Source organism: Pristiophorus japonicus, chromosome 21 (assembly GCF_044704955.1).
Source record: "Pristiophorus japonicus isolate sPriJap1 chromosome 21, sPriJap1.hap1, whole genome shotgun sequence".
Taxonomy (NCBI): Eukaryota; Metazoa; Chordata; class Chondrichthyes; family Pristiophoridae; genus Pristiophorus; species Pristiophorus japonicus.
The window spans coordinates 8,319,332-8,343,883 of NC_091997.1; the positions used below are offsets into that span (position 1 = coordinate 8,319,332).

The 24,552-nt window shown below is 48.7% G+C and overlaps 1 protein-coding gene across 2 annotated transcripts in view; it reads left to right on the forward strand.

Moving 5' to 3' along the window:
- The window catches only part of LOC139233800 (amine oxidase [copper-containing] 3-like), a 53,577-nt gene that overhangs the window by 23,231 nt on the left and 5,794 nt on the right, over positions 1-24,552 (forward strand). For both annotated transcript variants that reach the window (XM_070864336.1, XM_070864337.1), the window contains exon 2: positions 22,107-22,395. In XM_070864336.1, the coding sequence (XP_070720437.1) occupies positions 22,107-22,395 (289 nt within the window). The remainder of the gene's footprint in view (positions 1-22,106; positions 22,396-24,552) is intronic.

Below are 24,552 nucleotides of genomic sequence, written 5' to 3' on the forward strand. Positions count from 1 at the left end.
AAGAGCTGGAAAGTGGGATTAGGCTGGATAGCCCTTTGTCAGCTGGCACGGACACAATGGGCCGAAATGGCCTCTTCCATGCAGTAAATATCAATGATTCTATGATGCATGTTCATTTACTGTCAGCCAGGATAACTACAGGATGGGCAGGTGCCCATCACTGAATGCTCGCTAAACTGACAATATCTCAAGAGTAATTATCTGTTTGCAAGACAGGATGGCACACAATAAAAATGAGCAGTCCCAAATTGGTGTAAGCTACAAGCCCTTGACTCCCTTTGAGGACACCACCCTGAAATTAATTGGCCAAGAGAGATGGGGAGGGTGAAAACAAAGGCCTATCTTAAGGTCCATTACCATTCTCTTCTTGTCATGTCTTATCCCCTACTCACCCAATGACCTACAACCATACATTTTTCCACAAAAACACAAGCCACAGTATATTGCCATGCACGTATTGTCGGAAGGTGCCTTTTGGAGCCTACACTGGACCTGGAAAAACAGATTGTAGAGCACTGATAGTGTTCCTGAGAAAGCCTCAACACCCTGTACCACTCTAACCAACTTTCACAAGCTTCAGTAGCAACACACACTCTGTAAAATGTAGATAATGAGCTTGAGGAGATCATCATCATAGGCAGTCCCTCGAAATCAAGGAAGACTTGCTTCCACTCTAAAAGTGAGTTCTCAGCTGGCTGTACAGTCCGATGTGGCAATTACAGTCTCTGTAACAGATGGGGCAGGCACTGGTTGAAGGAAAGGGTGGGTGGGGAGTCTGGTTTGCCACACGCTCCTTCCGCTGCCTGCGCTCGTTTTCTGCTCGAGGTGCTCAGCGCCCTCCCGGATGCTCTTCCTCCACTTTGGGCAGTCTTGGGCCAGGGATTCTTAGGTGCCGGTGGGAATGTTACACTTTATCAAGGAGGGTGTCCTTGAAGCGTTTCCGCTGCCCACCTGGGGCTCGCTTGCTGTGTTGGAGTTCCGAGTAGAGCGCTTGCTTTGGGAGTCTCATGTCGGGGATGCGGACGATGTGGCCCACCCAACGGAGCTGGTCGAGTGTGGTCAGCGCTTCGATGCTGGGGATGTTGGCCTGAGCAAGAACACCGACGTTGGTGCGTCTGTCCTCCCAGTGGATTTGCAGGATCTTACAGAGGCAGCGCTGGTGGTACTTCTCCAGCGCTTTGACTCTGAGCCATAAGGCCTTTGTGAGGTCAAAGAAGGCCATGTACAAGGGTTGATGCTGTTCCCTGCAATTCTCTTGTAGTTGTCGCGCGGTGAAGATCATGTCCATTGTACCCCTTAGTGGACAGAATCCGCATTGTAACTCTGGGAGGAGCTCCTCAGCCACGGGGAGAAGACGGTTGAGGAGGATTCTAGTGATGACTTTCCCAGTGGCCGACAGCAGGGAGATTGCTCTGTAGTTGCTGCAGTCGGACTTGTCCCCTTTTTTGAAGATGGTCACGATTACGGCATCTCTGAGATATCCTGGCATGTTCTCCTCCTTCCAGATAAGAGAGATGAGGTCATGTATTCGAGCCAATAGTGCTTCTCCGCCATACTTCAGTGCCTCAGCAGGAATTCCATCTGCTCCTGATGCCTTGTTGTTCTCGAGCTGACGGATGGCCTTTTCTACCTCGTGCAGGGCTGGGGTTTTGCCGAGATGGTGGCGGGTAACATGCTGCGGGATGGAGTTGAGGACACTCGTGTTGAAGGCAGAGTCTCGGTTCAGGAGATCTTCGAAGTGATCCTTCCAGCAGGCCCTGGCTGCCTCAATGTCCTTAATGAGTGCCGCTCTGTTCCTGGCCAGCAGTGGGGTTGGGGCCTTGGGTGTTTAGACCATAGGTGGCCTTGAATGCACTGAAGAATTTGTAAAAAGCAGTTGTCAGAAGCTTTGGCCAGTTTGTTCTTGTTACGTAGACAGGTTGTGAACTTGCCACATCTACAAGCAACACGGGCTTTGAATACAAAAGTATGGTTATACTTTTGATCTCTAAAAAGCTGCTATCTTATTTCTCGGTTCAAAACATCTGTGTGATGGGCTTTAACTCTGGAATGCAATATACAAATAATGAGGAGATAGCAGCAGGTGGGGAGGATCAAGAGGTGGTGACAGATGAGGAGCAGACACCTCCTGACCAGAGGGTGGCGCTATTCCTTTCTCTGTTTTAATGCCTCCCAGAGCATCATTATAAAAGATGATTGTTTTCTGACCAAGGCTTTATACTGACAGAAATCTCTCGGCTTTATATCCGGTAGCTGGCTCCTTGGTTTAGCATCTTGTGCGAAGTTAGTATGAGTTTAAAGCTTCATGATGGGAATCACACTCAAACCTTTTCTACTAGAGAGGAAAGTAGTACATAATCAAATGAACGGACACACAATTCACAATGGTGCAGTTATACTATTCAGTTTGCATAACTGTAAACAATCAGTTTGGCATTTTGTGCTGACTGTGAGACTCTTTGTAGTTCATATAAGGAAATGATTGTAACTGAAAATAATCTCAATGATGTTAACAAATAATGACAATCTTAGAAAGGAATTTGTACTTCTTGAGCATTATGGGTTTTGTGCATTGCATTTCAGAGTTAAAGCCCATCACACAGATGTTTTGAACCGAGAAAGAATATAGCTGCAGTTTAGTGATCAAAAGTATAACTGTACTTTCGTATTCAAAGCACGTGTTGCTTGTAGATGTGGCAAGTTCAAGGCCCGACTACGTAACAAGAACAAACTGGTCAAAGCTTCAGATAACTGCTTTTTAAAAAATTGTTCATGGGATGTGGGCACTGCTGGCAAGGCTGCCGGGCATTTATTGCCCATCCCTAATTGCCCTTGAGAAGGTGGTGTTGAGTCACCACCTTGAACTGCAGAGGGCAGTTAAGAGTCAACCGCATTGGTGTGGGTCTGGAGTCACATATTGGCCAGACCAGGTAAGGGCGGCAGATTTCCTTCCCTACAGGGCATTAGTGAACCAGATGGGTTTTTACAACAATCTGGTAGTTTCATGAACATTGCTTTTTATTTCCAGATTTATTTAATTAACTGAATGTAAGTTCCCCAGCTGCTGTGTCATTAGGCCAGGCCTCTCGATTGTTAGTCCAGCAACACAACCACTATACTATTGTACCCATTATCAGTAGCAGTGATAAATAATCCACCATTTAGCAAAGAAGCTGTGGAGTGTCTGTTCTGAAAGAAGGGATAACATTATATGGTTTCAGAAGCGCTGAAAGGTGACACAATACAAGATGCAAGCGTTTGCTGAGATGGCTATTATGGACTGCTGCCAATTGAACATTCACACTATCTGACTTTTAACTCGAGACTGGGAGAAGTTCAAGCAAAGACATATCAATTATGAATTCATAGAATCATAGAAATTTACAGCACAGAAGGAGGCCATTTCAACCTATCGTGTCTGCGCTGGCAGACAAAGAACTATCCAGGCTAATCCCACTTTCCAGCTCTTGGTCCGTAGCACTGTAGGTTACGGCACTTCAAGTGCATATCCAAGTACTTTGTAAATGTGGTGAAGCTTTCTGCCTCTACCACCCTTTCAGGCAGTGAGTTCCAGACCCTCACCACCCTCTGGGTGAAGACATTTCCCCTCAAATCCCCTCTAAACCTCCTACCAATTACTTTAAATTTATACCCCCTGGTTGTTGACACCTCTGCTAAGGGAAATACTATCCACTCTATACAAGCCCCTCATAATTTTATACACCTCAATAAGGTCTCCCCTCAGCCTCCTCTGTTGCAAAGAAAACAAACCCAGCCAATCCAATCTTTCCTCATAGCTAAAATTCTCCAGTCCAGGCAACATCCTCGTAAATCTCCTCTGCACCCTTTCTAGTGTAATCACATATTTCCTGTAATGTGGTGACCAGAACTGCACGCCGTACTCCTAACTAGTGGCCTAACTAGTGTTTTATACAGTTCCAGTATAACCTCCCTATATTAAATACAGCCATTGCATAAAAAGTGTTGACTTAAAGTAACAACACTCCTTATGATTGATGTTAAGCTGTCGAGGTGTTTAGTACAATCACATGGGCCATCCAAAAAAAATGCAGTAAAAACAGAAATTGCTGGCAATCTCAGCGGGTCAGGCAGCATCTGTGGAGAGAAAAACAGAGTCAACGTTTCAGGTCGATGACCCTTCGAAAGAAAATGCAGATTGTTCTGATCAAGTTTGCAAACTTTGCCAGCCAAAGATGGATCATATGTATGGGATGCATTCAACTCAAGAAATCAAATCAGTGGGAAATGGACAGACTGCGCAGTTATACCGTGAAGAACTGACAGATGGTTGTGATTTTGATTTGTGATGAAATTGGGTTTGGATTGAGAGATAGTCATGTGGCAGTGAGGCTACTGAGATACCAAAAGCTAAATCTGTGGATGAAACCGCAGAGGTTCAAATGAAGCAGACTGCAAATGATGAAACTGTTCATACAGGTGGGTAAAAATGGAATTCCAGGAATAAACTGCTTGGTAGGAAAATCAGTGACTGGAAAGTCAAGCTGGTTAATGGAGAGTTGATGGAGAGTTTTGTGGGTAGAGACCGATTTCCAGCATTTAAGCAAACATAAGAAGTGTGCTTTAGAAATAATTTCACTGCTAAATATAAGACAATAAAACAGCAAAGGAAAAGAGCAACTGAACCCATGGAAGCAGATGAATAAAATGTCAAGTACACTTACACAAGAGAGGAAGTGTAGGGTTTGAGGAAATAACTGCTCCAAAACATTTATCTGACACATTAAGAGCCAATGGTAAGGATAACATTAAGTTTTAGCTATAATATAAACAGAAAATGCTGGACATCTCAGCGGGTCAGACCACATCTGTGGAGAGAAACAGAATTAACATTTCAGGTCGATGACCCTTCTGATGAAGTTCTAACGAAGGGTCATCGACCTGAAACGTTAATTCTGTTTCTCTCCACAGATGCTGCCTGACCCGCTGAGATTTCCAGCATTTTCTGTTTTTATTTCAGATTCCGGCATCCGCAGAATTTTGCTTTTGTGTTAAGATTTAGCTAGATTGTGCAGCTACCTGCAAAGAGAATGCGAATGCTTTGGGAAATACCAACAATCTGCTCTAAAGAAGCAAAGCTGGGTTGAAACAATTCTGTCATTTCTCCAGTTGGCATATTAGACTGAACTTCACTAGAGAAAGATTTAAACAGAATACAGATAAAGTTGTCACACTCCTGTTGAGTGCAGAAACATGTCGAAAACTCTGCAGATGCTAGTAGCTCATATCCTGTCATCCTGCTAATAGCTTAACGACCAATTAGCTATAGAACCAGTTATATATTAGGCAATTAACAATGAGTATGAAGCATACAACAGATATGGTGATGAATTTGAAGGCCTGAGATACCATGTAGAAGTAGATCCAAGTGTGAAAGCAGTGATGCAGTCTCCAAAAGTTTCCTGTTGTATGGAGGGAGTTTCTGATGTCCTGGTAACAATAGAGCTGTTCCCTCCTGTAAATGAGCTCACAGCCTATGTATCAAGTATGGGTACAGTTCTGAAACTGAACAAGCTGAGAATCTATACTGATCCTAAGGACTTGCACAAGGCAATTGTTATGTATCTGGACTTGTATATACTCTGTACAGCCACCAGAAGGCTCATTCCCCGGAGTCCCAAGGGATCTCATAATCCCTTGGGAGCACAGGTATTTAAGAGTGCTTCACAGGTTGGAGAGGCACTCTGGAGACCTGCAATAAAGGACTAAGGTCACATTTTACTTTGAGCTCACAGTGTTCAGTCTGACTCTTTCTCCATACACTACAACTGGTGATGAGATACAGATAGCGAACCCAAAGATGCAGAGAACAGTGGGCATCCTGGAGAAATTCTCAGAGGGAGATGATTGGGAAACTGTTGTGGAGCGACTCGACCAATACTTCGTGGCCAATGAGCTGGATGGGGAAGAGAGCGCTGCCAAACGTAGAGCGATCCTCCTCACCGTCTGTGGGGCACCAACGTATGGCCTCATGAAGAATCTGCTCACTCCAACGAAACCCACGGAGAAATCATACGACGATTTGTGCACACTGGTCCGAGAGCATTTGAACCCGAAGGAAAGCATTCTGATGGTGAGGTACTGGTTCTACACCTACAAAAGATCTGAAGACCAGGAAGTGACGAGTTATGTCGCCGAGCTAAGACGCCTTGCAGGACATTGCGAATTTGAAGGACATTTGGAGCACATACTCAGAGACTTTTTCACACTTGGCATCAGCCACGAAACCATACTTCGCAAACTTTTGACTGTAGAGACCCATAACTTAAGTAAGACCATAGCGATAGCCCAGGCATTCATTGCCACCAGTGACAATATGAAGCAAATCTCTCAGCACACAAGTTCTGCTACAAGTACTGTGAACAAAGTGATGTTGTTTTCGAATCGTAACAGACAGGACAGGTCACACATACCTGCAGCTACACGTCCGCAGATGTCTCAGAGTCCACCATCAAGGGTGATGAATGCAAGGCCATTAACACCTTGTTGGCGCTGCGGGGGTGATCATCGTTTCCATTCATGCCGATTCAAAGGATACATTTGCAAGGGCTGTGGAACAATGGGACACCTCCAACGAGTGTGCAGGGAGCTGCTAGGCCTGCTTAACCTGCAAACCACCACGTTGCAAAGGAGGATAGATCCACGGATGATCACGACGAACCAGAGCCTCAGATAGAGGAGGCAGAGGTACATGGGGTGCACACATTCACCACGAATTGTCCCCCGATAATGCAGAAGGTTGAACTAAATGGACTCCCAGTGTCAATGGAGCTGGACACGGGCGCGAGCCAGTCCTTCATGGGCAAAAAGACTTTCGAAAGGTTGTGGTACAACAAGGCCTGAAGGCCAGTCTTAACTCCAATTCGCACAAAACTAAGAACTTACACGAAAAAACTGATTCCTGTAATCGGCAGTGCTACCGTAAAGGTCTCCTACAATGGAGCGGTGCACAAGCTACCACTCTGGGTGGTACCGGGCGATGGTCCCACGCTGCTCGGCAGGAGCTGGCTGGGAAAGATACGCTGGAACTGGGACGAGATCCAAGCGCTATCGCCCGCTGACGACACTTCGTGTGCCCAGGTCTTAAACAAATTTCCTTCGCTGTTCAAACCAGGCATCGGGAAATTCCAAGGAGCAAAAGTGCGGATCCGCCTAATTCCGGGGGCGCAACCCATCCATCACAAGGCGAGAGCAGTACCGTACATGATGAGAGAAAGGGTAGAAATCGAGCTCGACTGGCTACAAAGAGAGGGCATCATCTCACCGATCGAGTTCAGCAAGCGGGCCAGTCCTATTGTCCCAGTCCTCAAGGGAGACGGCACCGTCAGAATTTGTGACGATTACAAAGTAACTATCCATCATTTCTCCCTGCAGGACCAATACCCACTACCAAAAGCCAACGACCTCTTTGCAACGCTGGCGGGAGGAAAGACGTTCACGAAGCTGGATCTGACTTCAGCCTACATGATGCAGGAACTGGAGGAATCATCGAAGGCCCTCACCTGCATCAACACACACAAAGGTCTTTTTGTTTATAACAGATGCCCGTTTGGAATCCGATCAGTGGCGGCGATATTCCAGAGAAACATGGAAAGTTTACTGAAGTCGGGCCCGCACACCGTGGTCTTCCAGGACGACATCTTGGTCACAGGTCGGAACACAGTCGAGCACCTGCTGAACTCGGAGGAGGTTCTTAGTCGACTCAACCGCGTGGGGCTCAGGTTAAAACGCTCGAAGTGCATTTTCCTGGCGCCTGAAGTGGAGTTCCTGGGAAGGAGGATTGCGGCGGACGGCATCAGGCCCACCAACACGAAGACGGAGGCAAATTAGAACGCACTGAGGTCACAGAACATGACGGAGCTGCGGTCGTCCCTGGGACTTTTGAACTACTTTGATAACTTCTTACCGGGTCTCAACACCCTGCGAGAACCATTGCATGTCTTACTATGAAAAGGGGGCGAATGGGTTTGGGTCAAAAGCCAAGAAAATGCCTTTGTAAAAGTGAGAAAATTGTTATGCTCAAACAAATTGCTTGTGTCGTATGATCCATGTCAGTGTTTGGTACTAGCATGTGATGCGTCGTCATATGGCGTCGGGTTTATATTGCAACAAGCTAATGATTTTGGGAAACTGCAACCGGTTGCTTATCCATCCAGGAGTCTGTCTAAGGCTGAGAGAACCTACAGCTTGATTGAAAAAGAAGCGTTAGCGTGTGTCTATGGGGTAAAGAAAATGCATCAATACCTGTTTGGGCTAAAATTTGAATTGGAAACTGACCATAAGCCACTTATATCTCTGTTTTCCGAGAGCAAAGGGATAAATACCAACGCCTCGGCCCGCATCCAGAAATGGGTGCTCACGATATCCGCATTTTTAAAAAATTTCAAAATATACTTTATTCATAAAAAAATCTGTACAGTACATTCAAAGGCATTTCAATACATTTAGCTGCGGTCAGCAATCCCATACACTATTATTTGGGTGCTGACGGCAGTTCCGTTCGTTACATTTCCTTGTTTTCCAGTTCAAGTGCAATTTGGTCCAATACGGGATACCTTGTAGTACATTCAAACAAATTACATTTCATGTGTCACTATACAGTACACGGAATGGGTGACGGTACATTTATATTTTTCTTTTCAACATGCATTTCGCAACAGACCTTGCATTATACATGGCACTACATAGTTGTTTACAGATCATGGTGCTCCATGTACACAAAAAGTAAATTACAAGTACAGCCCGAGGGGAGTTTTGTACTGATTCCTGCCCCCTGGGTTTACCGTGGCAGAAGGGCTTTAAACTGTGGCCCTTCCCCACCGTGCCTTTGCGGCGACTGCACCAATTTTCAGTGCGTCTCTCAGCACGTAATCCTGGATCTTGGATTGCGCCAGTCTGCAACATGCAGACGTGGACATCTCCTTGCTCTGGAAGACCAGCAAGTTTCGGGAAGACCAAAGAGCGTCTTTGACCGAGTTGATGGCCCTCCAGCAGCAGGTGATGTCTGTCTCGGTGTATGTCCCTGGGAACAGCCCCTAGAGCACAGAGTCCTGTGTTACGGAGCTGCTCGGGATGAACCTCGACAGCAACCACTGCATCTCTTTCCAGACCTGCGTCGCAAAGGCGCAATCCTGAAGGAGATGGGTGACAGTCTCGTCCGCCCCGCAGCTGACTCGGGGGCACCGTGCCGTGCTGCTGAGACGTCGGCTGTGCATGAACGCTCTGACGGGTAAGGCCCTCCTCACCGCCAACCAAGCTACGTCTTGGTGCTTGTGTGAAAGCTCTGGCGATGAGACGTTCTGCCAAACAAGTTCGACAGTCCGCTCAGGGAACCACCCGACAGGGTCCACCCTCTCCTTCTTTCGTAGGGCGTCCAGGACCTTACGTGCTGACCACTGTTTTATGGCTTTGTGGTCAAAAGGGTTTTTTGTGAAAAACTTTTCCACGAAGGACAGGTGGACAGGCATGGTCCAGCTGGTGGGGCATTTCGCGGCAGCGTGGCCAGACCCATCCTTCTCAACACCGGGGACAGGTAGAACCTCAGCACGTAGTGACACTTGGTGTTTGCGTACTGGGGGTCTGTGCACAGCTTGATGCAGCCGCACACAAAGGTGGCCATCAGGATGAGGGCCATGTTCGGAACGTCCTTTCCTCCATTGTCCAGAGATTTGTACATCGTGTCTCTGCGGACACGGTCCATTTTGGACCTCCAGACAAAGTGGAAGACGGCCCGGGTGACTGCCGCGGCACAGGAGCGAGAGATGGGCCAGACCTGTGCCACGTGCAGCAACCCGAGAGCACCTCACTCCTGATGACCAGGTTCTTTCCTGCCATGGAGAGGAAGTGCAGCTTCCACCATCCCAGTTTTTTCTTCACTTTGGCGATACGCTCGTCCCAGTTTTTGGCGCACGCCCCGTCCGCTCCGAACCATATTCCCAACACCTTCAGGAAATCTGGCTTGACGGTGAAGGGGATAAAGGATCGGTCGGCCCAGTTGCCAAAGAATATGGCCTCGCTCTTGCTGCGATTGACCTTCGCTCCCACGGCCAGTTCAAACTGGTCGCAGATTGTGAGCAATCTGCGGACCGACTGCGGATCCGAGCAAACGATGGCCACGTCGTCCACGTACAGGGAGGTCTTGACCTGAGCACCTCCGCTGCCTGGGATCATCACCCCTGTAATGCCCGCATCCTTCCTGATGGACCCGGCAAAGGGCTCGATACAACACACAAACAAGATAGCCGAGAGAGGACAGCCTTGCCTGACTCCAGGTCTGTTCGGAAAGCTTTCAGTTTCCCACCCGTTGATTAGAACTGCGCTACTGATGTCTCTGTAGAGCAGTTTGACCCAATTGCGGATACCCTCCCCAAACCCCATTTTGGAGAGCACGTCCATCAGGTATGTGTGCGATATCCTGTCAAAGGCCTTCTCCTGGTCTAAGCTGATTAAGCAGGTGTCCACCCTCCTGTCCCGCACGTAGGCGATCGTATCCCTGAGTAGCGCCAGGCTATCAGAGATCTTCCTGCCGGGGACAGCGCAGGTCTGGTCCGGGTGAATCACCAGCTCCAGAGCAGGCTTGACCCTGTTGGCGATGACCTTTTGACAGGATCTTGTAGTCCACATTGAGCAGCGAAATGGGCCACCAGTTTTTGATTTCCTCCCTCTCCCCCTTCTGCTTGTAGATGAGGGTGGTAATGCCTTTCCTTATCGATTCTGACATGCTGCCGGCCAGAAGCATACCCCCGTACACTTCCAGCAGGTCTGGGCCTATCCAGTCCCACAGAGCCCAATACAACTCGACCGGTAAGCCATCGCTTCCGGGAGTTTTATTCGTCCCGAAGGACCGGACGGCCTTTGTCATCTCGTCCAGAGTTAGCGGGTGGTCCAGACTCTCCGGCTCGCTGTCGTCTAGGACCTCTGAAATAGACGACAGGAAAGACTGGGAGGCCGCGCGGTCTGTGGGCTTGACGTCATACAGCCCGGCATAGAAGGATTTGCTGATCCTCTGCATGTCAGGCTGCGAAGACGTCACAGAACCGTCTTCTTCCTTTAGGCTGGTGATCACAGAGCTCCCCCTGTGTACCTTTTGGAAGAAGAAACACGAACACGTCTCATCCTGCTCGACGGAGCGGACTCTGGAGCGGAAGATGATTTTGGAGGACTCTGAGGCAAAGAGCGAGGCTTGCTGACCCTTCACCTCTTCGAGTTCCTCCGCGACATCAACCCCCATCAACTGCAGCAGGAGCAGGTTTTGCATGCTCTTCTGGACAATTCCCTCTGTCTCCCTCTCGCCTGCTGAACACCTTTGAGGAGGAAGAACCTCTTGATGTTCGTCTTGATTGTTTCCCACCAGTGCATCGGGGAATCGCAGAGGGGCTTTACGGTTCTCCAACCTTTGTAATCCCTCGCAGTTTCACGTTCAGCTTCCATATCCCTCTGTCAACTTTCTGGTTTTCCTGTGGGCGACAGTCGGCCAGTAGGAGGCAGTGGTCAGAGAAGAACACCGGCGTGACATCTGTAGATCTGACCTTGAGCGTGTGGGACACAAACAGGAAGTCTATTCTGGAACGGACGGACCCGTCTGGTCTCGACCAGGTGTATCTGAGCGGTGCTCCGTCTGCAGGCTTGCTGAAGGCGTCGCGCAGCTTGGCATCTTTTACCGCGTCCATCAGGAGTCTGGACGTGGTGTCCAGTTTCTGCTGGGTCGTCCAGCCGCATCGATGATGCAGTTGAAGTCACCGCCCAGAATGACCGGCCTAGACGTTGCCAGTAGCAGTGGGAGCTGCTGGAAGAGGGCCAGCCGCTTGTTCTTGGGAACTGGGGCGTAAACATTAATTAACCTGAGAGGGGAGTTTTTGTACATTACGTCTGCTACGAGGAGGCGGCCGCCCACCACCTCCTTAACTTTGGCGATGGTGAAGTGGCCTCCCGGCAGCAGAATGCCTAGGCCGGAAGCCCGGCAGTCGTTGCCTCCTGACCATATGGATGGTCCATGGGCCCACCATCGTGACCACTGCCGGTAACTGCTGGAGTGCGGCAGACCGCACTCCTGCAAGAACAGCAGGTCCGCTTTGACCTTGGCGAGGTACCCCAAGGTGGAGACACATCGCGTAGTGGATTTTACGCTATGCACATTAATACTAGCAATTTTTAAATCCATTTTAAGGCTATTTTTTTACAGTTTCAAACACTACGCTTCACATAAATTGTCCTTTATGTGCTCAATGGCCATTTCTAGCATGCGTAGGTTATTACTATCATAGTCTGCTACACCTGGGCTGGCGTGGTCGTCGTCCTCTGCTGTGGCGGTGTTTCGACCAGGGGACTGCTGCAGTTTTGTGATTAAGTCCATTATGTCCTCTGCACAGTCCTCGCCTGGTGTTGGTGCTTCCCTCTTTTCCTCAGTCGCGGCGGCTTCGAGCTGGTGTGCTTTGATCGCTGCGTCGCTCCCGGTATTCCGGAGGTGGGGTGTGCTGGGCACTTTGCTGCTCCCGTTATCCCGGAGCTGGTCTGCGTTGGTCGCTGGTTCGCTCCCGGTGTTCCGGAGCTCCTGTGCGCTGGGCGCTTCGCTGCTGGCGGGTTCCCGGAGCGGGGCTGTGCCGGTCGCTTCACTGCTCGCGGTCGCCTGTGGCTGTGGGATGGCGTATTGCCTCTTCTTTTGGTGTCGGTGGTGAGAGGCTTTTTCTCGCCTTTCCTCATCAGACGAGCGGCCGCCGCCGCTGTCTGTCGAGCTTGGTAGCCGCCTCTTCCCAGTCGTTTCCGCAGGGGCCCTTGCTCGCCTGTTCTCCTGACGCTTGCGGGTCTTTTTCTTGACGGTCTCCCATCCCGCTTCATCGTCTGCTGTCCCCTCGTTCCTGGACTCGGTGCGATGGGGGAGAGCTTCGCTGCTGGCTGCTGGTGTCCCGCAGCTCGCCGTGGCAGGCTTCTCTTCCTCACCGACTTGTTCCGAGTCCACGGGGGCGTTGGTCGGGGGGAGGGTGTGGCTCTCCTCTGGAGCGTTGTGTTCCTCAGCTTCCTCCTCCTCTGGTGTAATGTTCTTTGCTGCCTGCGCACAGCTGAAGTTGCGTTTGGGGCAGTTTTTGTAAAGGTGCCCAGCCAGATTACAGAGCTTGCAGCACTTGGTCTCCTTACAGTCCTTTGTCTGGTGGTCTTGGTTCTTGCAGTTTCAGCAGATGAGAGTTTTGCAGCTTGCCGCCACATGGCCTGCCTTCCCGCAGGTGCGGCACTCGTTGGGTTGGCCAGCGTACACCATGTAGTCCCGACTACCTCCGATGGCGAAGCTGGAGGGGGGGGTGCAGGATGGTTCCGCTGGCGTCCACCTTCGTGGTGACCTGGATCTGGTGCTTGCTGGTCCATATCCCGTGCAAGTCTTTCACGTCGCTGCTGCTTCCTGCCCCATCGACATACCTGGCGAGGAAAGTCAGCACATCAATGACCGGGATGTGGGGGTTGTACATTTGCACTGTGATAGTGCGTCTTCTCTGCGACGGGAGGGTGAACAGTGGCTCCCAAGTTAGCACTGAACGCAGCGGTTCACTCACCTCCTTCAGTCCCTTCAGGAACTTCAGGCAGAGGGCGACGGTTCTGAAGGTCACGTCGAAGTAACCTCTCTTCGGGAGGTCCTGCAAGGCGAAGATGTCGGCAACTTTCATGCCGCATGTTCCCAGCAGGATTTTCTTCACGAAGAGGTCCCGGTGCTCATGATGTCCGCATACAACTATGCCATCCGCCACAGGCCAGGCACAGAAAACTGCGCCGATGCTCTTGTTAGTGAAAATAAATTCACATAGACTCTAGTAAAGTAAGAGAGACAACTTTATTGCTAACAGAGCTCTGGGAGAAGAGTTGAGATCCCGCGACCTGCAAAGCACCTACTCCCCGAGTGCCTGGTGCCATGGGGTTATAAGCAGTTTACAGGGGGCGGAATACAATCATTTAAATTCATTTACATACAACCAATCAATCCATATGGCAACGCAATTCATTTACATACAACTTTTTAGTCCTAGTGAAACCTGATAGCATGGCGCAAGTTTGGGGGCCCTTCCTCTGTATCTTCTTTTGTGGTTAGTTATTCTGTTGCAAAGTTTTCTATGAAACAGTGGCCTGCACCTGGCCAGGAGTCACTTGTTGCGCAGAGTTCATATCAGGGACAGCAGATAGGTACAAAGTTCATTTAGTGATGACTTACCCCATCCTACTTTGCTATGTCGGAAAATCAACTCCAACAATCTCAGAAGACTGCCATTGCCCACCACGGGGGCGGAAATGGCGCAGCCCGCAGATTTAGACATGGTTATGGAAGCATTTGAGAGTGAGCAATCACCCGTCACTGCCCGGCAGATCAAAACCTGGACAAGCCAGGACCCCTTATTATCTCTAGTCAAAAGCTGTGTGCTTCACGGGAGCTGGTCCAGTGTCCCAGTGGAAATGCAGGAAGAGATAAAGCCGTTCCAGCGGCGCAAAGCTGAAATGTCTATACAGGCAGACTGCCTTCTGTGGGGCAATCGAGTAGTGGTCCCCACGAAGGGCAGAGACACCTTCATCAATAACCTCCACAGTACCCACCCAGACATCGTAATGATGAAAGCAATAGCCATATCCCATGTGTGGTGGCCTGGTATCGATGCGGACTTAGAGTCCCATGTTCACAGATGTAATACATGTTCTCAGTTAAGCAATGTACCCAGGGAGGCACCGCTAAGTTTATGGTCTTGGCCCTCCAAATCATGGTCTAGGGTACACGTCGACTATGCAGGCCCGTTCTTGGGTAAAATGTTCCTTGTGGTTGTAGACGCGTACTCCAAGTGGATTGAATGTGAGATAATGTCGGCTAGCACGTTCGCTGCCACCACTGAAAGCCTGCCGGCCATGTTTGCCACACATGGCTTACCGATGGCCTGGTGAGCGACAATGTGCCATGTTTTACCAGTGCTGAGTTCAAAGAATTTATGACCCGTAACGGAATCAAACATGTCACATCTGCCCCATTTAAACCAGCGTCCAATGGTCAGGCAGAGAGAGCAGTGCAAACCATCAAGCAAGACTTGAAGAGGGTAACTGAAGGCTCACTGCAGACTCGCCTATCCCGAGTCCTGCTGAGTTACCGCATGAGACCACACTCACTCACTAGGATCCCACCTACTGAACTGCTCATGAAAAGAGCACTTAAGACAAGGCTCCCGTTAGTTCACCCTGATCTACATCAGGTAGAGAGCAGGCGGCTTCAACAAAGTGCATACCATGATAGCGCAAATGTGTCTCGCGAGATTGAAGTCAATGATCCTGTATTTATATTAAATTATGGGCAAGGTCCCAAGTGGCTTCCCGGCACTGTCTTGGCCAAAGTGGGGAGCAGGGTATTTTGGGTTCAAACTTTCAAATGGACTCATTCATCGGAAACACTTGGACCAAACCAAACTCAGATTCAGGGACTTCCCTGAGCAACCCACCTTGACCCTACCTTTTTTGATCCCCCAACACACACACACCAGTGGCAACCAGCACCACGGTTGACCACGAAACAGAACCCATCATCCACAGCAGCCCTGCAGGGCCTAACACACCAGGCAGCCCAGCAAGGCCAGCTGCATAGCAGCCCAGCGAGGGCCCAACAAATGACTCAACAACACCAGCCTTCACACTGAGACGATCAACCAGGGCAAGAAGGGCCCCAGATCGACTCACATTGTAAATAGTTACACTATTGACTTTGGGCGGGAATGTTGTTATATATGTGGACTTGTATTTACTCTGTACAGCCACCAGAGGGCTCATTCCCCGGAGTCCTAAGGGATCTCATAATCCCTTGGGAGCACAGGTATTTAAGGAGACTTCACAGGTTGGAGAGGCACTCTGGAGACCTGCAATATAGGACTAAGGTCACACTTTACTTTGAGCTCACAGTGTTCAGTCTGACTCTTTCTCCATACACTACAGCAATTGTGCTTGGTAAACATTACTGGCAATGCTAGAGATTGCCATAAAACAAAGCAAAGTGAAGGTTTTCTCATAAGTGCTAATGACAGTTTCTAGCAAGTTAAGCTTGTACAGAAAGCACAATTTACTGACATCCTTCAACATCAAAGGGTTGGTGGATGTGCATGCCATTTGACATTGCATCAACTCCTGACAAACACCAAAGATACCTGCCTTTAATATTTTACAAGCAGCTTTTTAAAGCTTCTGCCAGTGAACACTTGAGCTCTGGTAGGTCCTTTCATTGCGTAATACCATTTATCCATAAATATTGTAACATTTCTTTAAAAAACCCCAAATTACTATATAGTCCCAACACCATTCAAGTTTAACATCCAAATTGATATATTCAACATTGAAGGTACACTGAGACCTGACTTCATGCAAGTGTCAACTTATCTAAGAATTTAGTAGAGGTAGGACTGAGGCTCATTGAACGGCCAAATTTATGAACGCACATTTTCAGTGACATTGGTGTCTGCTTTGAAATAACTATCCAATTAGACCCACTTACCCACTCTTTCCCCAAAGCCCTGCAGTGTGGGCAGAAAAGTAGCAGTCCTAATGGCGAGGTTGGAAACTGCATAATGAGATTTAGAAAATAACATGAAACTAACCATCGTTAATTAGCTTGGGTGTCACGGCTTTTGGATGAAAACTTGAAGACATAACTATTTCAGGGTTTTAATATGTCTACATATGAAGACTGCTGCTAGCAATAACAACTATTACCAACAACTTGTATTTATATAGCGCCTTTAATGTAGTGAAACGTCCCAAGGCGCTTCACAGGAGTATTATGAGATAAACATTTGACACCGAGCCGCATAAGTAGAAATTAGCCCAGGTGACCAAAAACTTGGTCAAAGAGGTATGTTTTAAGGAGCAATTTGAAGGAGGAGAGGTAGAGAGGTGGAGAGGTTTAGGGAGGGAGTTCCAGAGCTTGGGGCCTAGTCAACAGAAGGCACAGTTGTCATGTATCTCACACCACTGTATATAACTGTATCTTACCATGCTATGCAGGACTGTAACTAGATATGATCTGTAACCACAAGCATATCTTACCACCAGGGGTGCAATTGCAGGAGACACTGCACACCTGTCCTACACAGGTATATAAAGGCAGGTCTCAGGCAAGTGTGACATTCGAGAGCTGTGAAATAAAGGTGCGGGTCCTGAGTGATCTTGACTTCAGCATGTGCCTCGTGTAAGTCTGTACTGCAGGGTCAGGACTTTACAGTGGCGACGAGTTACGGGATCACAGGATCCACAGAATGGCGACCAACGGCTCAGATGAGAAATACAATGCTGGAGATAATTGGGAGGACTTTATAGAAAGGCTCCAGCAAACCTTTGTAACCAAAGACTGGTTGGGTGACAATAAGGCAGACAAGAGAAGAGCCCATCTCTTGACCAGCTGTGGCTCGAAAACATACGCCTTAATGAAGGACCTGCTGGCACCCGAGAAACCAGCAAGCAAGTCGTTTGAAGAATTGAGCACACTGGTGAGAGACCACCTGAAGCCAGCGAGCAGCCTATACATGGCCAGACACAGATTCTACAACTACAGATGCTGTGTAGGCCAGAGCATACCCGACTTTGTGGTGGAACTTCGGAGGCTGGCTAGTTTATATGAGTTCTCCGATGAACTAAGGAGAAAAGTACTGAGAGACTTTTTTATTGAAGAAATAGGCCACGCAGGCATATTCCGAAAGCTCATAGAGACCAAGAACTTGACCCTAGAGACAGCAGCACTGGTCGCACAGACATTCTTGGCAGGAGAAGAAGAAACGAGGTTGATCTACACTGCGGGTACGACAACTAACAAAACATCGGAACAAGGGGTTCACAGTGTGAAACAAGCCCCTACCCCCACACACAGACAAAGGCAGGAGAGCAGGCCTTCAACAGCAGGCAATGGCGCCAGAAGCCATCAAGGGCCACATGAACGGCCGTTCACACCTCATCAACCCACAATGCGAGCAATCAACTACAAACTGAGAGAAGCTCAAGAGAGATCAGCCAGACGCAGCTCATCCTTCGGAAACAATGGAAACGGTCTGTGCTGGAGATGTGGGGGAAGGCACTCATCAAGGGGGTGTCGATTTCAGCATGCAGTTTGCAGAAACTGCAACTACACAGGGCATCTGGCTCGCATGTGCAGAAAAACAGCAGCTCGGCTGGTATACGAATCGGAAGGGTCGGAAAGCGGACCTGAAGATGGTGGGGTCAGTGCCCGGGACACCGAGGTACAGCGGGTCAACACGATCAATGTCCAATGTTCTTACAACAAGACGCCTCCAATAATGATGAGGGTCCTACTCAACGGGATACCCGTCAACATGGAACTGGACACGGGAGCGAGTCAATCTCTCATGAGCTTCCAACAATTTGAACAGTTGTGGCCTCACAAAAGCAACAGACCAAAACTCACAAGGATCGACACCAAACTAAGGACCAAAGAAATCGTCCCAGTCCTTGGCAGCGCCATGCTCTCAGTCACACACAAAGGGACGGTGAACTGACTTCCCCTGTGGATTGTCCCCGGAGATCTCCCAGCACTGTTGGGGAGAAGCTGGCTGGAAAAACTAAATTGGAAATGGGATGATGTTCACGCCATGTCGTCAGAGGAACGGATCTCCTGCTCAACAGTTCTAAGTTGATTTGAACACCTCTTTCAGCCAGGTGTGGGCATCTTCAAAGGGGCTAAGTTAAAATCTACATCACACAGGATGCTAGATCGGTCCATCACAAGGCTAGAGCTGTGCCTTATGTGATGAGGGAAAAGATTGAACATGAACTGGACCAGCTTCTGCGGGAAGGCATTATCTCACCCGTGGAATTTAGCGACTGAGCAAGTCCCATCATCCCCCTCATGAAGCCTGATGGATCCGTACGGATCTGTGGGGATTACAAGTCTACCATAAACAGAGTCTCCCTGCAGGACCAATACCCGCTGCCCAGAGTGGAGGACTTATTTGCCACATTGGCTGGAGGAAAACTTTTCTCGAAACTAGATCTCACATCTGCGTATATGACGCAAGAACTGACCAAAGAGTCTAAGCTACTCACCACCATCAACACACATCGAGGCCTTTTCATGTACAATCGATGCCCATTCGGCATCAGGTTGGCAGCTACTATATTCCAGCGCAACATGGAGAGTCTGCTCAAGTCCATCCCGGGGACGGTTGTGTTTCAAGACGACATACTCATCATGGGCAGGGACATCGAGTCCCATCTCCGCAACTTGAAGGAAGTACTAAAGCGATTGGATCGGGTAGGCCTAAGGGTTAAGAAATCCAAGTGTCTGTTTCTCGCGCCCGAGGTTGAATTTTTGGGCAGAAGGATTGCCGCTGATGGAATCCGCCCAACAGAGTCCAAAACCGAAGCAATTCGTCTGGCACCCAGGCCCCGGAACGGCTCGGAACTGCGTGCCTTTCTCGGGCTACTCAATTACTTTGGGAACTTTATGCAGAACTTGAGCACGCTGCTGGAGCCTCTCCATGTGCTACTCAGAAAGGGGTGCGATTGGTTTTGGGGGGATTCCCAGGAACGCGCCTTCAATAAGGCACGCAACCTTCTGTGTTCCAACAGTGTTTTGGCTTTTTTTGACCCAGATAAAAAGTTAATTCTTACATGTGATGCGTCCGCGTATCAATGGTGCGGGTAAATTACAACCCATAGCTTATGCCTCCAGGTCACTTTCGCGGGCGGAGCGCGGGTACGATATGGTGGAGAAGGAGGCGCTCGCGTGCGTGTATGGTGTCAAAAAGATGCACCGATATCTTTTCGGGGCCAAGTTCGCGTTAGAAATCGACCAACTGTACCGACGCGCTTAGCAGGCTACCCCGGCGACCGAAGGGTCTGACGAACAGGACTGTGAGATGGTCATGGCAATCAATGCCTTTGAGTCCACAGATTCGCCCATAACGGCTCACCAAATCAGAGCCTGGACGACCAGTGACCCCACGTTATCCTTAGTAAAAAGATGTGTCCTAACCGGTGACTGGGCAGAGGCTCGCGATGCCTGCCCCGAGAAGATCAAACCTTTCCATAGGCGCATGCATGAACTATCACTACAGGCAGACTGCCTGATGTGGGGCAGCCGAGTAGTTATGCCTCTGCGAGGCAGAGAGGCGTTTGTCCGGGGATCGTTCTCATGAAAGCCATAGCCAGATCCCACGTCTGGTGGCCTGGCATTGACGCGGACTTGGAGCTCTGCGTCCGACAGTGCACCATTTGTGCCCAACTCAGTAATGCCCCCAGGGAGGCCCCCCTGAGCCCCTGGCCCTGGCCCACCAAACCGTGGTCGCAGGTGCACGTAGACTATGCGGGCCCATTCATGGGCAAAATGTTCCTCGTAGTCGTCAATGCATTTTCAAAGTGGATCGAATGCACCATTTTAAACTCGAGCACCACCTCCACCACTGAGGAGAGCCTTAGAACCATGTTTGCAACGCACGGAATTCCTGACATATTGGTCAGTGATAATGGTCCGTGCTTCACCAGCGCAGCATTCCAAGATTTTATAGTTGACCACGGTATAAATCATGTTAAGACGGCACCGTTCAAGCCGGCCTCCAATGGCCAGATGGAGCAAGCAGTGCAAATCATTAAACAAGGCATGCTTAAAATCCAAGGTCCCACGCTGCAGAGCCGCCTGTCGTGACTGCTGCTGGCATACAGATCTCATCCGCGTTCGTTGACTGGGGTTCCCCCGCGCAACTATTGATGAAACAGACCTTAAAGACTAGGCTCTCGTTAATCCTCCCAGACATGCATGAAATTGTTAAGGCAAAGCACCGAAATTTGAGGGGGAGGTGGAATGAGATAGGGGACAAAGTGTTTGTGCTAAACAATGGCAGGGGTCCCAAATGGCTTGCAGGGACAGTAACAGGCAAGGAAGGAAACAGGCTACTGGTTGTACAAATGGACAATGGCCAAACCTGCCAGAAGCATGTAGACCAAGTAAAAAGTAGATTCACCAACAACACTGCAGAACCAGAGGCAGACTACAATGTGGAACTCACACCACACCTGGTGGACAGACAGAGGGAACAACCTGAGGAAAGGGCAATCTCAACAGACAGCCCAGGTGAGATACCAACAATCATACTGAACGAAACAGACAGCCCAGGCAAGATACCAGCAATCACACCGAAAGAAAAACAGGCATCAAGGCAAGCAGACGCTCCACGCGAGAGTGTAGACCACCTGAGAGACTGAATCTATAAAGACAATAAGACCTTGGGGGAGAGTGATGTCATGTATCTCACACTACTGTACATAACTGTATCTTACCATGCTATACATGACTGTAAGTAGATATGACCTGTAACCACAAGCATACCTTACCACCAGGGGTGCACTTGCAGGAGACACTCCATACCTGTACCACACAGGTATATAAAGGCAGGTCTCAGTCAAGTGCGGCATTCGAGAGCTGTGAAATAAAGGTGCAGGTCCTGAATGACCTTGACTTCAGCATGTGCCTCGTGTAAGTCTGTACTGCAGGGTCAGGACTTTACAACAGCCACCAATGGTTGAGCGATTATAATCATAGATGCTCAAGAAGGCAGAATTAGAGGATTGCAGACATCTCGGGGGGTTGTGGGGCTGGAGGAGATTACAGAGATAGGGAGGGGTGAGGCCATGGAGGGATTCGAAAAAAAGGATGAGAGTTTTGAAATCGAGGCATTGCTTAACCGGGAGCCAATGTAGGTCAGCGAGCACAGGGGTGATGGGTGAATGGGACTTGGTGCAAGTTAGAACATGGGCAGCTGAGTTTTGGATCACCTCTAGCTTACATAGGATATTATAATGCATCTTTTGCATGCTATGGAGCAGTTTTGTCTTTGCAACAATGCAAAATGAACAGGATAACGGCAAGCAGCGTGCCTTTGAGAATTCAGAACAGAATGAGTTGTTCCAAGATATTTTATCAGTGGTATATTGTTTTATATTCTGAGTATTATGAATGCATATTCCAAAACAAGCTTTTGCTTGGAATAGCTGGAAGATGAAATACAGCATTGTCATTTTTACATTTTTGGTGATCGTTTCATATTTACTTTTTCTCCTTTTAGGTACAATTAACGCTTTTGAAACAAAAGACGTGGAATACCAACTCAAATCAGTCCCATGGAAAAGTGATCAGAAGGTACATGTACCCACCGTGAAAAGGCAGATATTAGACACAGAAGAGGAAGCAGCTTTCAGAGTCGGAAAAAAACTGCCTAGATATCTGAGTTTTGTAAATTTGGATAAGACAAATAAATGGGGACAGTATCGGGGTTACAGGATTCAAGTGACAAGCTTCAACCCTGACAGTCTGCCAGAAGATTGTCCAGAAGAAAAGGGCATCTCCTGGCAAAGGTATGGCACATTGATCTCTTGGTCATTGAATATTACCCAACAGTCTGGCACTCTCACCCTGCCTGGTTACAAAAATAATGCGACTGACTTTAGTTTTCTTGCAATAGTAAACTATGATGCATCTGCAATGTTAAGATTTTGCATAGGGTAGATGTAGGAGTATTAATAAGTGTGGTTACTTTATATAATCATACTTACTCACGATTCCATTAATTCAAGAGCTTTAGATTTCCCTTGATATCACCATTGGATCGTGAATAGTACTGTGTTTTAGACTATAGGGAAGGACATAAAAATAGACACAATATCATGTAAGCTAATTGATGCTCCATGACTTGCTCATGAAAAAAATGGTGTTGCTCTGTCTTCCTGTAGCTCTCTCTGCTTGCCTGTACTCACTGACTTTTTCTATATTGTTTTCTGTTTACTTTTCACTGTCTGTCTCCTCCTTTCTCTCTCTGTAAGACTTTCACACGCTTTTCTCTTTGTATCTCTATATCTGTCTATGACCTTCGTCTCACTCTCTTTTCCTTTGTATACATCCTGCCTTGCTGTCTTTCCCCTCTTCTTTGTACCTGTTACTTTTTCTGTCTGTATCTCACACATTTTCTGTCTTCCTCTCTGTCTGTCTGTCTTTCCGTATTACTGGCAATCTCTATGCCCTTTTCATACATTACCATTTCTTCTGCAATGCTGTCATCTTTTCTGTATGGTTCTTGGTACATTCATAATAAAGGATGAAACTGAGTACTGTGTACAATGAGCATGTGTGACCTTAGCTCCTTTAATAAGACTCCAGGGTGCAGGTACCTCGTGGGTGGCCTGCTTATATACTGTGCTCCCAAAGGGTGCTGGGATCCCTTGGGACTCCCAACAGGTGTCATGCAGGTTACAAAGGGTTAATTGCGGATACTCCTTGCATCCAGGAGTTTGTCCAGTGATCCTGGCTGGTCCAGGTCCTGATCTGACGGGCTGTAACGGGGGTCTTCTCGTTCTCGAGAGTTTCCATGACCATGAGCAAGTCCGCTGGCTGTGCCATTTCTATCCCGGTGGTGGACAATGGCAGCCGACTGAGAGCATCAGCGCAGTTCTCTGTGCCCGGTCTGTGGCGGATTACATAGTTGTATGCCGACAACGTGAGCGCCCATCTTTGAATGCGGGCAGAGGCATTGGTATTAATCCCTTTGCTCTCAGAGAACAGAGGTATGAGCGGCTTGTGGTCAGTTTCAAGCTCAAACTTGAGGCCAAATAAATACTGGTGCATTTTTTTCACCCTGTAGACGCACGTGAGAGCCTTTTTTTCAATCACGCTGTAGGCCCTTTCGGCCTTGGACAAACGCCTGGAAGCATAAGCGACCGGTTGCAAAATCCCCGCTTCATTTGCCTGTTGTCACACACACCCGAACCCATAGGACGACACATCACAAGCTAGCACTAAACGTTTACAAGGGTTATACAGGACAAACAGTTTGTTTGAACACAACAGATTTCTGGCTTTCTTAAAGGCAGCCTCTTGTGAATTCCCCCATACCCAGTTGTCTCCCTTGCGCAGTAGCACATGTAGGGGTTCTAGCAGGGTGCTTAACCCAGGTAGGAAATTACCCAAATAGTTGAGGAGTCCCAGGAATAACCGCAGCTCCATCACATTCTGTGGTCGCTGCGCGTTCCTGATGGCCTCCGTCTTGGCGTCGGTGGGTCTGATGCCGTCTGCTTCGATTCTTCTTCCCAAGAACTCGACGTACTGTGCCAGGAAAACACACTTCGAGCATTTCAACCTGAGCCCCACGCGATCCAACCGACTAAGTACCTCCTCCAGATTCTTCAAGTGCTCCATGGTGTCCCGACCTGTAACCAATATGTCGTCCTGGGAAACCACTGTGCAAGGAACCGACTTTAGCAGGCTCTCCATGTTCCGCTGGAAGATAGCCGTGGCCGACCGAATCCCGAACGGGCATTGGTTATAGATAAACAAATCTTTGTATGTGTTGATGCAGGTGAGGCCTTTCGAAGACTCTTCCAGCTCCTGCATCATGTAGGCCGAGGTCAGGTCCAGCTTGGTGAATGTCTTCCCTCCAGCCAGGGTCGCAAATATGTCGTCTGTCTTGGGTAGTGGGTACTGGTCCTGCAGCGAAAAACGGTTAATCGTTACTTTATAGT